Raw genomic sequence first — 16956 nt, 5'->3', positions numbered from 1 at the left:
TGCTAACAGGTGTAATGTTTGCCATGTTCACTATATTATTTTAGTGTGTTTGCATGCCCTAAGCAGCCAAAAAAAATGTTCCCGTGATAAGGGGATAATTTTCTTGGGATCTTCAGATAACAAACCATAGTTGAATAGTGGAGTCCACAGGTGTGTTTCTTTAGGATAATTTCAAACAATTTATCAGTGTCACTGGTTAACTTGGTTGGTAGGGTACAGGACTTGTAATCCATGGATTGTGTGTTTGACCCCTGCTCTCACCCCATTTTTCTTTTGTGGTTTTTATTTTCCTCTTCAACAAAGTTGTTATGAAGAGATTCAGGGGAATCCAATCACACATTTCCCAACGGCCGTTTCAAAGAGTCTTGTGCTCTAACAACTAAGCTAACCAGTAACACTGAAAAATATGCCAAAATCACCATTAAGAAACATTACAATTAAGAAGAGTGTTCTACAAAACTACTGTTTTGTTATCATGAGAAAATTATCCTGTTATCATGGGAAAACAACAGTCGTTATCTCATGATCACGAGAAAATTATCCCGTTATCACGGGAAAACTGAGTAAAAGAATATGTGAACGGATGGTCGCTTAGGGCTTCCATAATTTCTGACCCAAACATAAATATGTACCATTTTATTTCCCAACATGAAGGTGTAAATGCTATTTCAAAGCCCTCCATATACCTTTAGGAATGACATCCTGATGGAGAATATTTTTATTATGTTGGCCTGAAAGTAGTCAAATATAGGCTTTTGGTACTGGAACCAGGATCAAAAATACACCACCACACGTAAGGGCGAGTTCACACCTAAAGGTCTGGTTCCTGAATCAAACCAATGCAAGGATGATACAGAGTTTCAATTTTTCATCTGATCCGGTTTATGTTCACAAAGGCAAAACTCAAAGGTTCAGAAAATGTAAATAAAAGCTGTGTGGTGGAAATGGTGTTTGATTACTGGTTCGCAGGTAAAAAAAACAACCTCCAAATACTTACATACTTACTAACAGTTGTACTGTTACTTTGATGTATACTATATACAGTTTCCTTCACACGATACTGCTCAACAGTTCGCTGGAAACCACTCTCCTTCATTTTATGGCTGAATATTTTTAATACCTCAGTGTTCTTATGCACGTTCTCTAGTAACTGAGAAACGTTCTTCAGCCCAAATATTTAAGAGGCATCTCACTTCATTGTGTGTCCAGGGGCACGTTGAGTCTCAAAACATTTTGCACTGGTTTGCTACGGTTTCCAGTTTGAACAACATGTTTTCTCGAAATGGTGAGCAATGGTGCACAACAGGCTTTGAGATATGTTTTACCTCATTTGGTGGGTGTGTCAGAGGTTTTATCCAATCACCAGTGATATGTGTATAAATGCAGCAATATTAAAAAGGTGCAGTGCGCTTGCTACACAACAGCGTGTTCAAGACACAACCGTTTCTGTTTTAAATAAACACTTTGCAATACTGGGGCTGAACGCAAAGCAGTATTCCAACATGATCATGACCAAAACACCTCCAAGATGCCCACTGCCTTGCTAAAGAAGTTGAGGGTTAAGGTGATGAATTGGCCAAGCATGTCTCCAGACCTAAACCCTATTGAGCATCTGTTGGGCATACTCAAACGGAAGGTGGAGTGCAAGGTCTTTAACATCCACCATCTCTGTGATGTTGTCATGGAGGAGGACTCCAGTGGCAACCTGTGAAACTCTGGTGAACTCCATGCCCAAGAGGGTTAAGGTAGACACTTTGGGGCCACTTTGGACATTTTCATTTAGGAGTTTACTCACTTTTGTTGCCATGGGTTTAGATATTAATGGCTGTGTGATGTGTTATTTTGAGGGGACAGCAAATTTACACTGTTATACAGCCGTACACTCACTACTTTACATTGTAGCAAAGTGTAGTTTCTTCAGTGTTGTCACATGAAAAGATATAATCAAATATAAACAAATATGTGAGGGGGGTACTCACTTTTGTGATAATTTGTGCTGTGATACTGTAACAGTGGTATGAGACCACCCCTTAGAGACAGACAAGACAGTGGTTATTTGGTCCGCACCAGAGTTTGAGTCTGGCGTTCACACCAACCCAAACCAACTGTACCAGGGGGTAAACGCTCCAGGGTTCAGTTTAATGAGACTAAACAAGGCTAGTTTGAACCCGCTCTAAGTTTTTAACTGTAGAAGGTAACTCAGTAAATTGCTAAAAGCCCTGAATTTTCCTGACAAAATATAGAGGACATGACCATAGCATCCTCAATAGTAACTACTGGCCTGGTAGCCAGTAACTGAAAACCTATGTGAAACACCTGTGTGAAATGTCTCACATCTCTCCTCATACCCTCCTCTTCAAATGCAGGTTGACTAAAAGCTCCAAAATTGAAATATGCTTTAACCTTTCTCCTTACTTTTCCTCCTAGATCCCAGTTATGACAGGGGCCTTCATGGACTCCTCACCCAATGACGACTACAGCGGCGAGCACTCGCTTTTTAACTCCTCGGCCAGCGTTCACGCGGCCGCCTCTGCCGCCTCAGTACACGGCCAGCAGGATGAGCCACAGTCCATGTCCAGCGATGCCATCTGGCTCTGGATCGCCATCGTCGCCACCATCGGAAACATTGTGGTGGTTGGCGTTGTCTACGCCTGCACTTTCTGATAAACATATGCTTACAAAAACAAACACACATACACACACGCACACACGCACCCTGCTTTTTCTGGACCCCTGAGTGAGACCATGCTTTGTAGACAGACATATACATTCTCTCTATGTATCTCTGTCTCTTTCTCTCTGTCCCTTGCTCTTGGCTTTTGGATCAGTTTGGGCCCCTGAGAGTGTGGAAGATGTGATACTACACAATGACATATAGACTACAATATTTCTTCATCAGATGGAAACGACTGGGACTTGGCTGCGTTGGCACCAAGCATTTTTGGATGCTTCAACTGAAAGTTTAAAAAGTAGCTTTTGTGTACGACAGCTCTTTTTAGTTATAAACAGAAACATCAGACCTGCGCTCGCAAGCAAGAATCAAAAGAGCCTTTTCTTTTTTCTAGCTTAAGTTTCTTTCCGTGTTTCTCCTCCGACAACACCCTCACTTCTAATGCTGAGATGAAAATGGAGATTAAATGGGGCTTAAGATTCGGGTTGATCCAGGCCATCTTAAACATCCACGAGGTACTTGCTAAGCAATTTAGGGCAGTGCTGTTTAATTATGCGGCTGAACAGAGATGGTGAATGTTTAAACATTTAGAAAGTACTGGGATTATTTTCATGTCGGGCAGCCCTGAGGCTCAGGACATTAGAGCTCATATAAGGACTAATTTGTGGATGAAACATGGTATGGACACTGATCATCAGTGTACATAATATTATATAGTTTCTAAACAATTTTAAACAATAAACAATTTTATTGGCAGGAAACAAATAATAAGACAATAACTATCATTTAAACTCAGTTTGGTACTCATTTAAAATCTAATAAAAATAGTTTCTTAAATGTTAACGCAATTATACCCAACGGATGATGACTTTATAATTAGATGTGTAGTGTAAAACTAAGTCAACCCCTTTGAAATTAATGGTGTTATTGTCAACTACCTACAGTAATATTAACCAGGGATTATTAGAAAATCTAATTGTATTTTCATGGTCTGTTCAGTAATGTTTAGGTATTATCTACAGATGTTAACAAAATACAATTAAAAGCACAAATTGAACCGCAAGATGATGTAGCCTACTTTACTTACAGTAGCTGATTTTTGATTTTTGATTTATTTTGTAGTTCTTATTTTGTAGTAAAAGTAGAACCGATCAGTCAGCAACAGAACGGGTGAGTTTCTGATATTACAGATATGTAAGGGCAGATGTATGTGTTCAGAAGTAATTTAACACTGACCAGATCTATAGTGGACTCTGTAATAGATGTATACTAATGTGAGTGGGAAAAGGAGGCCTTATTCTGAAATGAAATGTTATTTATCAAGCTGTCCCTCTACATTTATCAGCGTTCAGTAAATTAGTTTTGTGTTACTGTGTAAATCTGGAGGCAGCTGTCTCCATGGCAACTACAGTAATCCTCGTCCTAAATGGGAACAACAACTTTACTCTGAGACTCCGGCATTAACCTGCAGCCACAGATGCAATTTATGTTTTTTATTCGGAGCATTTAATGATTGCTCCCACACAAAGAAAGTCACAGGGAACACTGCACTGCATTTAGACAAATATTACATCTTGTAACCATTGAATGTTTGAACTTTGCTTATTGCGCATTGCTTACACTGTTTTTATTTCCCTTTTTAAGACAGTAAACTACCATAGGAGAACTGAAAAAACATGTTAATAATCTTGTTATTCCAGTAGTAGTTTTATTTGTCTGTCAACTGCTCTTTCTTTACCTGACAACCTGACTGATCTATATTTTTTAGACACAGAGAGAAATAGAAAGAGAGAGCTCTTTTTGTTAGTAAACTTATATTTCTTTGGGTGTTTAGGAGTTAATATCAATGTGCTTTATGGAAAAAGCTATGAACCTGTCTTGTAAACACCATACATGTCCAAATGTTCATACACTGCAAATTACAATACTAGCTTAACGTATTAACTGTACCATGTAAGGAGAAATGCAGACACTAATATCTCTGTATACTTCTACAATGTTTAAAGAAGGACTTTTCAAGCCTGTTATTTTTAATAAATGGTTGATGTAGAGATACTGTATTTAGACATGTTGTAAACCACATACACACTCCTTTTGTAGAGACATATGCTATTAAAATTTCTGTATCAATGCATTTTGTTTTTTTCTGTTGACAAAAGATGTACAAATGTCCACAGAAATGTTTCATCTGAACCTTAAGTGTCAAGTCAAAAAATATTCACTGGAAACATTGTTGGCTAAATGTAAACTTTTGGCTTTTAACACAGTGCTTGATCATGTGAGAAGGTGTCAATATTTTCTCCTCCTGAATCACCTGCCGTCGCTCCTGGTGAAGCTGACAGACATCACCAGTTGCTGCTGAGACATCAGGTGAGATTGATGCGACACTTAGAGGGCGCCATCTGTCATTTTGACACAGGCACGAGTTGTTAAGAAACCACCTGGATTCACTCCTGTGTGGACCCCTGCATCCCGCCATCTCTCTTTGTCTTCATACTCGTTTTGCTGAACCAACAGACTGTGCAGGAAGTAAAGACACTTACAAATAACATACAATATTAAAACAAAGCAACACAGTCTTGTCCACTTAAATGAAGGTTATTTGCAAAGCAGAAGTGCTTCTGGGCATTTCTGTATGCATTTATCCTGCAGTTTGAAATCCTAAAAGCTAAAATTAGGCTACATTTATTCGATGAAGTGAGTGAACATTTTTACTGCAACAACACCCAAGAGTCTACAGCCAATATTACAGGTATGTGGTCATAAACCAAAGTTACATTTTGTCCTAATGGTGGAGCTGGATAAAAAGTGTCATTAAAATTCTGTACCAACTTCTACCACGCTTGTTGTGGTACTACAGAAAAACTAAGGGGACAACCAAAGGCATTAGTCTTCATCTCCTGGCCACAATGGATTTCTGGGACAAATTTTACAGCAATCCATTTATTAGTTGTTAAGACATTTCACAAAATGTCATGTCAACCTGGTGGGGAAAAGTGGGGAGAGTCAGGGAATCATTAGGATTCATCCTCTGAACACCATGAATGTTGTACAAAATTGAATGGCAATCACCATGTAGTTCTTGAGATACTTCAGTCTGGACCAAAGTGACTGAACAACCCACAGGCCGACTGCCATCACCATTGCTATCGCCATCGCCATGTTACTAGCATGACTAAAAACCTCAGTGTGTTAAAACAATGTTAGATGGTTCTGTCTACTTAAAAGAGACAAAAGAAATGTTTTGGTACCTTTTATGGGTACAGTCGATACATTTGGCTCATAAATTTGAGAACCATTGATAGCCAAAATTGGTGTTATTGGATGGATAAATACGTAATTTAGCCTTTTCACTGTCACATCATCTTTAATGAGATCTACAGCATCACAGATGCTCTTTTAACTATAACAATCATACCCAGAATGGCTTACTCTAGAAGATTGTAGTTGCAAATCCCAAGTCACCCTGGGGAGAAGTGATGTCAAAAACATTTAGAGATCACATTTATAATTCCATGAAACTGCGCTGCTCAACCTTCACACTACCTTACAGACTGAACCCTTTCAACACTGTAAAGGCAGCTTGGTTTGATAATATGCAAGGGTGTAAGTATGCTTCAGGGCGGGATGATTTGTGATTGTGGCGACCTGTCAGTCAGGCTGGAGTGACTTGTACCCACGGTAGTGTGTAAATTTAACCAACACTGTTGAAAAAGCTTATTAGGAGTTGACTGTTCACTTTCTCTGGTGAGTACATTTAGTTTTAAGACTGTTGTTCGCTAGACAAAATGATCTTCCTGGTTAAATGACAGTTAACGTGAATTACAGATGTACCTAGCTAAGCAAGCTAGCTAGCTCCACACACGGCAAGCTAGCTAGCTAGCTCCACCGTCTCGTCCAAATGCGATCAGACTCAAGGCTTCAAAACAACAGTCCACAAACTAACGGATGACGTCACAATAACTATGTCCACTTCTTATATACAGTCCATGGTTTTGGTCCACTGCCTACCTTTTTCAGACCCTCAACCACTTTATTTCTAAAAAGCAACTAGCAACAAATCTAGTGAGTTATTCAGATCATCAGATGGAAAGTGAGAAATACACAGAAGTCTATTTAATTGTAGGCTAATTTATTTCCATGCATGTTGCTATTATTAGACTTTCAGGTGATGGTTTCAGAGAAGTCTACAGTGGCTAGAACTTCATTTATATGGTCTGTGCAATATGAGGCTGGCTTTGCCTGTGAATAATGAATAATGTGGTTAATTTAAAACCAGATTGAGATTAATCAGTCTGAAAGTGTGAGGAAAGGAAAGGAAAGCAAAGCAAAAAAGGTCAAAGTATGAAACAGGAGGATGTAAGGAGAGGTGGTCTCGCTGCTCATCGGTTGCCCTCGAGTCTCACAGGATGTAACACTTCAACCCACCTCCTGTCCAATCAAGAGTGACAGCTTGGTGATGAGGTGCTGGGTATGCTAATATATGCCAAGCCGCTTAGACACATCCTGTCCAACTGTCACTACAGAGACAAATGGGAACGTAGACTATGGATCTATAATTATCCTAAGCCTTAACAAAAGCTACAAATTACTCTCTATATAATGTGTCACATACTGAATTTATGGGTATAACAGCAAATTGATATTTGTGACAAAGCATTGCAACAGCAAGAGGAGAGGTAGAAGTGGGTGTCTATTGCAGTGCCTGTGTTTACAGTATGTGGGTGTGTGAGTAATAGTTCAGCTCTTCAGTTTCATCAGGAGCCTGCAGGTAGCGTCAACACACACTTATCCATCAATGAAGAAAGAATGATGCAGAAATTAAAAACACAAATATATAATACAGTCAGTGTTGTTGGGTATCCTATACTTTGGCTTGGTATCCTAGTTCAAAGGTCTTATATTACAATTACTTCACACTGATTATAATAGGATGAGACCAACTTTTTGGAGGATAAATCACTCAGCTATCGCTATTTGTTTTGCTTTAAAGTTTTGTTTTAAGAAGCTGTGACTCTGCAGACAATCACATGGACACTATGACCAATTTTTGGATTGCTTTGAGAGGTCAAAACTCCAAAACACTTGCAGAATAATGATCAACTTTATTGTGAGACCAACACTCTTTGGCTGGCAGCCTTTTGGCGTTTCATCAAAATAAGTTGTACAAGGAACAACTTTATTAAGAGACAAAGTGTTGTTGGAATTTTGACTTGTCATTTATCTCCCTTCTCCATGCACCTTTGAAGTAGGTGAAGTTGTGTCAAAAAACCCAACTCTGATTTTTGGATTGCTACAAACTATATCATACTTTCTAGCATACTGTATGCTAATGCAGTAGCATGGGCTCTGCTATCCCAGAAGGTGACAAACTGGCCCAAATTCTCAAAAAGTTGTCTTGTTTTTTTCATGCCCCAAGATGATTTTTCTAACTGCATTACACAAAGAACGTACTTCCTTGGAAATTAGACAGTACTTTTCCAAGTGTGCAGCAGGGAGCTGAAGTCAAAAGTTTAATGAATGTCCCCAGGTGAATGAGCTCATAGCAGCAGACCACAATAGAGGGAGGATAATGGAGACACATTAGTTTGCTGCAGGTTAATGTTCATTGGCTTTTTCGGGTCCATAGGATTAGGTTATCAGAATCAATAGTGTGGTTTCGATTGCAATGTTTCCTGTTTGAGGTCAGTTTCCAAGAAGAAGAAAGAGTGCTTGTTCTCATCAGATCAACAGCCTGCCTCCTCTCCACTATATATTTGTCTGATTGTATGAATTATGCTGTGTTTCCATCATGTGTAATAGATTCTGATGTTGTTCTTTATATTAACTCTTTTAGCGCACGAGCAGAATGGAGTTTTATTCTTTGGTCCTATGACTGTGGGAGTAACTGACAGCTGTCATCACACTAACAGATATTTTTACCAACTGGCATTGTGTGATTACCTCTTGATAACATAAGAAAGGCAAGAAATGTTGGTGAGAAAACGAGTTTAGGTGGACTGCTACCATGGCAACAGCAGGCTGTAACGGCTTTGGACAGCACCTTTAGCTTGTGACAACCATTTCTAGACCTCGATTTTGCTTATCATTATTGGGTTTTTCTTCTTCCTGCCTTTCTTTGTCATATGCAAACAAACCCGTGAACACACCCTCTAATGATGCTTGTCAATCTAGCCAATATTTTCAGATGAGAAGCTCACAGAGCATCAGCTACAGCTCTGACTAATTAGAGAGATTAAACAAGATGATAAGCCCTGTAAGCAGAATTATTTGTGATGGGATAGTATTACCAATTCAGCAGAAATTGACACAGAGTAGATACTGATGGTGTGTATCCTTAGTAAGATTCAATTTGTTATTTTCCCTCCAAAATAGAGTCGTAACTGAAAGCTTTATCACGGATTAATTTAGTCCAGTTATCATTTGTAAGGACACAAAATGCAGGTGAAAAGGAAGTCACATGTAATCCATTTCTGCATTAGGCTTTCCTTTCTACCACCAATCCCATGAGATGGTAAACAGTGTGCCAAGTGTGACAGGAAGAGAGTCTTTAATGCAATCCCGAGGGCTCCACTACCCCCTGATGCTGCAGCAGCCTCAGTGAAAATGCTTCATTACTGTTACTCCATGATGGGAGCTCAGCATCACCCGTCATCCAACAGGCTGGATAGGGGGGGACAATGCCCCTCTCTCCACTTCACTTTCCTGTGCCACATTCTTCTTAAGTTGCGAATCACTGTATCCCTGCAAATGCCTCTATATTGCAACACTTAAAGTAAAAAGATGTTTCAGTCATTCCCATCCACCCCATGTCTAGGCTGCAAACGTGTTAGATGCGTTTTTAATTGGCATGTCTTACGCAACAGATACGCCATAATTTTATGTCATCTATGCAGCTGTCTGCATCGGCACTTTGCAGGCTCTCATCTCAGCGTTTATTTACACTTTTTGAAAAATACGCAAGTAAATACAAGATCGACGCACAATTGAAAGACACAGAATAAATATATTTATCTACATTTTCCAACATAGACCTATATTGTAGTGACAGCCCACATTTCCCATCATGCCTAGTAGTTTGTTAAGTTTAAATGTTTTATGGTCCAAATGTGAATATTACTCTTTGTTAGTGTTTGTAATGTGTATGTTCAGAACATTGTGGTTTATGTTGGCAAATGTTATTATTAGTTGTAACCATTAAACACTTCTGAAATTAATCTGGCATCTCTTTTGATTTTGAATGCTGTTGAGTTCGTGGCTAGGTATCTCTCGCACACTCTTCTGTGAGACAGGAGAAAAGAAGTATCTGTCCATGCCTGTCATCTCATACAGAAACCCTTTGAAAGTGAGTATTTATGAGGAAACTGTCACATGAACAAGATGGATAAAGCCCTGCACCCTGAGCCAAGTGTCTATTAAGTTTACCAATCTTATTCATTTTTTAATATCACCTTCATTGTCTTCAAAAAAGCTCGCGTCACACAGATTGATATAGTATTTACAATGCTATATCAGTCTGGCAGGAAATAGTGAGGTAATCAAAGTTTAGCCTACAGCCATGCTTGCAGCTCTGTGAGATTTCTTAGGCTCATCAGGGCATCATTAAAGTCAGTAGAATTCATCCACAAGGGATCATGAATGCTAGCTGTTAAAATATGGTTAAGATACTGTATATAGACTGGGAAAACAACCAGCACATCTGTCCTTACTGTTCGCTACAAAGATACACTTGTAAGTTTCAGGCAATCAATAATCATAAAACAGCTATGATGTTGGATTTATAAGCAGAACCTGATCTGTTTAGTGGACCTAACAGTAAACATCATTCTCAGAAAGTACTGGACTCCCATTCCCCAGGACACCACTGCCACAGCTCTGTCACTACACTGGATATGATTGGATATCAGCATGCAGAACATGTCACCATGGAGACTGGCATGTATCACTCTAGTTGCCTAACACACCCATTGGCAGACACAGTTGAGCCTCACTTACACGGTTGCTGGCCAAGACTAAAGTGGAAACCACTTCGGGGGCTAATATGGGATCCATTGAAAAACAGAGTGAGGCAAATAAAGAGACAGATAGACAGATGCACAGGCTGACAGAAAATGACAGGATGATTAAGAAGAGCCAAAATGCAAGAGATTGGGGAGGAAAAGGATCAGGATTAACAGTGGAAACCTTCCTGTCCATTTCTCTGTGTGGTGATGAATGTCTGACAGAGCACAGATTGATCGATGCTGATCTTGTCATCCAGTCCTCGCTGAAACTTTGGCAAGGGAGCCAGGAGACTGTTTTCTGTTTCTGGCAATTCCTATACCCACCATGTTATTTATGATTCATGACATGTAAGATCATTTATGTGTTGCTTTAATGAAGGCTGTAGGGTATTGAGGGCCTTTCTTAATTTAAAGTAGTAATACCACAGTGTACAAATACTCTTACTGTTACAATACAACATTTCTTAAGTAACAAATATTATAATCAAATTATAATGAAGAACAGCCTATGTCAGTGTCGACGTAATTATATATTATCAGTGGTGCAAAGTAGTAAGTAAAGTAAGAAAGAAGTAAGAAAAAGTACAACTTTATACTTGTCCTCCACAAATATTGTACTATAAATATAAAGTAGCAGAAAATGGAAATACACAAGTAAAAGTACGTCAAACCTGCACTTAACTGCAATACTTGTAAATTGCAGTACTAGTAAATGTACATTTCATCACTGTTTGAAAGCAAGTTGTAATGTATGTTTTATATTTTAGAAATCATCACATTCACATTAAACCATATATTTCAGTAGCCTCAGATAAATCACATGTCTGATGGCAGTCAAGTACAAGTCTGCTGTCCTGACATCTTAGTGTTCTGTCGATTACATTTCCAAGATCAGAACATTTTATATTTCATCCACTAGAGGGCTCTATATCAAGCATTTTCTAGATGGTAATCCAAGATGATAAGGATTAGAGTCAGAGTACACACATTACATACTGTATGTATACTGTAGACTCACAATCAACTTTATTGGCAAAGGATTTGACTTCACTATTCTGTAAATATACTCACACTTCTGCCAAGTTAGAATAAAAGTGCAAGGAATACTGGAATTCATCATGTAGAAAAGTGTAATAAGTTTTACAGAGTATATTTACAGTATATACAGTATGTTCAGACTGTATGTTGTACAAACTGATCCATTTTGCCCAGTATAGTAAATCTTTTTGTATTGCAGGCTCATGCTCTGGAATATAATATGACTGTTTTAACAGTTCATGTGATGGCATGTGGAAAGAGACTGTTCTGTGTCTGTTGACGCACACTAGGAAAAATTACTTGAAGGAAATAGATTATGTGCATGTTGTGAGGGGTTTTCCCTGCCTGTCTTAGTCTATGTAACCAGATATCCTGTATGTCTTTTATTTGTATAGTTTAAAACTAATCTGTATATGATAAGAAGCAACTTGAAATGAAAGAGTGAAAGTTTTAACAAAATATGCCTTTCCATTATTTTTTCATTGCGTCAGCTTTTGTAAAGGTTTTTGAGACGTTTTAAAGATATGAAGGAGACAAGGTCGTGATATGCAGTCGCAATCCTCTCTGTAAGTATCACCATACTGTCAAAAGCCATTCAGTAAAACAAGCAGTCATCTCTTTTATACCTCTGAGGCTAACTTTGGCAATGTAGTCTGTCAGTCGGCATCAGAGTACACCATATTTAACTGTCTAAAACAAGACATGCCTGTTATCTTTTTGTCTTACGTTGCATTTTAGTTTTCACTTATGAGACATTCCTTTAATGGTGGAAAATTAATTGAAAAATATTAGAAGATGAATTTTATCATAATAAAACATCTCCGTTGAGTCATATTTTACACTATGGAAATTATTCCAGGTGCTTTTTAAAAAGAAGTTTAAAAGATATTGTGTTGCTGAGATGGTTTTACAGAATATGAACACTTACATTAATTGGTCTGATTTACAGCACGGATGGGAAAATTCCCTTATTTCTCAATAATATTGGCAGATGTTGACAAAGTGGACACTTAAAATCATTCTGGAGTCGTAACCACAGTCTGTGAGTGGCTGAATGATCAAATATTCATTCCCAATCAAGTGGCTTTCTCCCACATAGTTTACCTCTCACTCAGTTCTTCTCTAAACTATTGCCACCCACGGCCAGAAACGTAAGTTTTCAACTCCGTCACTGCACACAAACATGTTTATTTCACCATAAATGGAAGATTTCCTGGTGTAGGCAAAATGTTTTTTAATTTGTTCTAACGTTCAAATCACATAATGAAAACAAAACTCAAAATCAGACGACAGATGTTTGAATTGCAACCGCCCACGGGTAGCTGACTCAGTGCATTGCATAATGTCTTGTGATGGCTGGTTTGTTAATATGAAAAAGGGATGTGAAATTAAATCCTATTTTTATTACCTAGGGACGGTTTGCTCATTTTCTGCCTTCATTTGATGGTGTATTTTCTTGCCAGGAACATCTGAGCAGTCAGACTCACAAAATTACAAACATGGGTTGGAGAAATGGCCTTGTGTTCCATGGCTGGCTGAATTAGTGGAATCGCCCAATGCTCGTCAAAGTTGCATTAGTGGTTTCGGACGAGAGACAAGGCCTGGGGCCACTCCCAGCATCAGCCCCTGAGGCTGGTTTGATTCCACCTCTCAACTCAACTGAACTTTATTTATAAAGCTCTGTCCACATAACACAGCTGATACAGTGATGATAGTAATAATAATAATAGTTAAAGCATAGTGACAACACAGAGACCTACTGTGACTACAGAGACCTGAGCTGGTAAAGTTAGGCACAGTTAAAGGCTAGTGAGTAAAAGTATATTTTAAGACTCTAGAAAATCTCAATAGTGGAGAGAATCGGATAGTGGGAGGAAGAGAATTTCAAAGTTTTGGGGCAGCAATCTCATATGAGCTTGCACTCTCCTTTCAAAGGCCCTGATTGTGCCGGACAGCTGTGAAAGCAATATATAAATGATACAAGAGGAGCTGTGCCCTGTTATCTCAAATCTGTGAGGAGTTATGAAACAGGGAACGGTGGTGGGATCAGCACCAAGAAATGGAGCTCACAGACTGGAAAATAAAGGAGACAAGTAGAAGGAGACAGGAAGTGAGCTGAGTTTTTTCGAAGTGGAGCATGAGACTTGCTGCTCCCTTGTCTAGACATTTTTTATTTACCTCATTACACAACACTGAGACATCAATAGAGTTGTACTCTATTGTCATAATTACTCAATGACCTGTCAGTTTGATAAATTACGTTAGAGTCCACTGTGTAAAGGATTCATAGAGTGTCTCTAAACTTATGAAGGATTGAGAGGGTTAAATCACAAACATTAGCCTAAAGTAACAAGGCTGTTAAATCTAATAAATGTTATGTTTGGACATAGGCATAGTACAAAAAAAAACATGTTTCTTCACTTAACCAGGAAGATTTTAATTGTTGTTTTGAGATAACCCACAACTTAGATCTCTTTTCTTTTCTTACAATGGAATTGCGTTTGTGGTGCCCATATCATTGGAAAATTCCATTTGAAAAACCCAACAGTAGCTTGCATTTCCAGAAACAATGTTTTTGTTACTCAGGATAAACCACAAACCTTGCTGTCAACATTTATTATAGTATTACTTACAGTATTTTTATGTTTTTATGTTAACTGTCTACAATACAATAGAAACAAGCTACACCATTTTACATTAAGTTTAGTTTTCCACCAACCCCTACAGCAAGACACAGGAACAGGATGAACGTCTTCAGAGAACACACCACAGTAAAACTCCTTACCTCAATGTTTTCATTGGCAGTTTTGGTAAAAACCGTTGAGAGCATGAGCCAAAAGACAGGAGGTATTTCTGTGTAGCAACGGTGCAGATCATTGTTCACTGTGGGCCGTTTCTCAGGAAGAGAGGTTACATATCTTTTACTACTGTGGGCTCGAACAATTACAAGAAATGCAGTAACTGTGCCTTTAAATTACAATTTGCTGCAGTTTTTTGTGGAAATATTTTCAACTCCTTCCTCCTGTTTTTGTTTCTTTTAATTGCTTGTTAAACTGTTAGTCAGCCCATTAAAATGGCAGATCAGTCAGTTTCCATTGCACTAATTTTACTTCAGTCTTAACAAGTCATATACCCAGACATCACTGTAGGCAATTTTGAAACAGCCACCTCTCATATTAGATTAAGAACCAGATGTTTGGGGGGAAAATCTGTATTTGATTACATAAAATGCCACAAAGGCAGCTTTCCATGTTCATTTTGTGGATGTGAGCTATTTCATTGATTTAGGGTTTATAAAGATGGAAATAGGTTGTGAATCAATTGCTCTTCAAATAGGTAATGAGGGGCCCAGATCAAACATTTATCCATGTCCTTAAAACAGCATGCTACAACTGACCTCAAGAATTGCCTCTATATTTAAACACAAATCAAAATAGCTTAATTGATTAATTAACATTATTTGTGTCATTACGTGTCATTCTATATTGTCTTTGACACAATTTTTGTCAAAGTATATGGATATCCACCCACACAAAAGCAGTACAGAATATGAAGAATCCAGACAGAACAAGTGTTGTGTGAAGTGTTGTGCAGTCTGAAGTGGAAGTCTCTTGAAGAGTTGAATTTGTCAAAGCAACAAGAGGGAATGTCCTTGAATCAATATTAATCTAAAATAACTAGACACGGATGTCGATATTTAAATCTTTTGATATTTACTCTGGCCATTATAGGACTTCATTTGTTGGTAATTTGTGTGTGTGTGTGTGTGTGTGTGTGTGTGTGTGTGTGTGTGTGTGTGTGTGTGTGTGTGTGTGTGTGTGCATAACTACTTTGAAAAATCCAGTATGCATTTGGTGCCAAGGAAAGTGTCCTGAGTGAGAAGTATATACTGTACAATATGTTCATTGTACAAAGACCAATCAGTCATACAAGTGAATAGAAAAATCCATCAAATAAGACATGATTTTGATTCTTATCATTTCAAGAAACAAGGAAAGGGTGGATGAGAAAAGGAGGAAACTGTTACGGAGCAGACAGGGACAGCTAGTGAGGTTCGGAAGAGGGTTTTAATGATAATATAGACAATGAGTGGAATAGTGTCGGCGAATGATCCGGAGCTTGTCTGCGGGAGCGAAGATAGCGTGGTTGACTAGAGGTCCAGTAGTAGTGGCCTTGGCGTGGCGGGCGGAGTGGCAAATGGTGTAGCAAGCGGAGATCCCAGGCGCTGAAGCAGACAGAGAATAACATGTTACTCTAGGTTCTTTCACAAAAACAAGGTAAATCATTAGACGTCCTCAAGAGGGTTGGCCATGCAGTTACCACTGAAGTGAGAACAACAATCTGGCACTGACAGTCCGGTGTACAGAGTCTTTAAGCCAGGGCTTGATTGGCAGATAGTCAGCAGCTGTGCTGAGAGCCAGGAACCTGGGAAGACCACACCCACACCACACACAGAGAGACTGGCCAAACCACAACACACTCACAAGACTGGTCATGGATAGACTGTGACAGAAACAATATTTCAAAAGTCTCAATACATTGTTGTTATTAGATTGTATGACAGACAATCTGCTATGACCTACCATGCGAAACTAATGGTGGGCGAGAGAATAGCGCCAGCCACCAAATGGAAATATACAACTGAATGCAAACTGCTTGAGCCTGGTTACTGGACTCCCACCTGCTGGAGATCCCTTTGAGGTCACTGGCAACTTAGATTATGGTCCTTTATGTAAAATATAGCTAAGGGTTCATGTGTCAACAGTTACATCTTCTAAGTTACATTGCAGAATATCATGCAGATGTTCTGCAAAATCTGTGTGTGTTTAGGACTAACAGGAAATGGCAAAACTGAAATTCATCAGTGAACAAGGAAGCTCACAATCATGGGCATGCTTTAACTGCATGTTAATCACATGCATATGACACACCAGATCTGTTTTCACACATTATTGACTGATTTTAAGCCCATTGTGTACTAAAATCAATGCTAATTTGAAAATGGCCTTTGGTTTAAAGTACCTTCTGCTTATTTAGCTGCACTGTGAGATGTTAATGTCTCTCAAATTATGTTGTTCATCCGCATGCTGTCTCTGAGATGAATGAAAATCTCAGTCCTCATATAAGATAATCTGATAAACTGATAATCACAGGCTCAAAGACTGAGCCACAGGTCCATCTTCCCTAAGACATGCATGTCTATTGTACACAGTATAAAGAATCAGTATAAAGAATTTGCCTATA

General features: G+C 38.7%; 1 protein-coding gene and 1 long non-coding RNA gene across 2 annotated transcripts in view; one reads left to right on the top strand and one right to left on the bottom strand.

Annotated features, from left to right (window-relative positions):
• Positions 1-4805, top strand: part of LOC119910746 (uncharacterized protein C14orf132) — a 42517-nt gene extending 37712 nt beyond the window's left edge. The window contains exon 2 of the mRNA XM_038729544.1: positions 2428-4805. Within this exon, the coding sequence (XP_038585472.1) occupies positions 2428-2664 (237 nt within the window). The 3' untranslated portion in view covers positions 2665-4805. The remainder of the gene's footprint in view (positions 1-2427) is intronic.
• Positions 4806-15760: 10955 nt separating this feature from the next.
• LOC119910682 lies at positions 15761-16850 on the bottom strand. Its single transcript, XR_005445683.1, has 2 exons — positions 16033-16850; positions 15761-15937 (listed from the first exon to the last, which is right to left on the bottom strand). It is a non-coding gene; the product is annotated as an uncharacterized LOC119910682 (long non-coding RNA).
• Positions 16851-16956: the final 106 nt, after the last annotated feature.

Source organism: Micropterus salmoides, unplaced genomic scaffold (genome assembly GCF_014851395.1).
Source record: "Micropterus salmoides isolate LMB-PRFRI ecotype aquatic unplaced genomic scaffold, ASM1485139v1 Ms_hic_scaffold_19, whole genome shotgun sequence".
Classification (NCBI taxonomy): Eukaryota; Metazoa; Chordata; class Actinopteri; order Centrarchiformes; family Centrarchidae; genus Micropterus; species Micropterus salmoides.
Note: the sequence above shows the minus strand (reverse complement) of the source record. Positions and strands in the feature narration are given on the sequence as shown.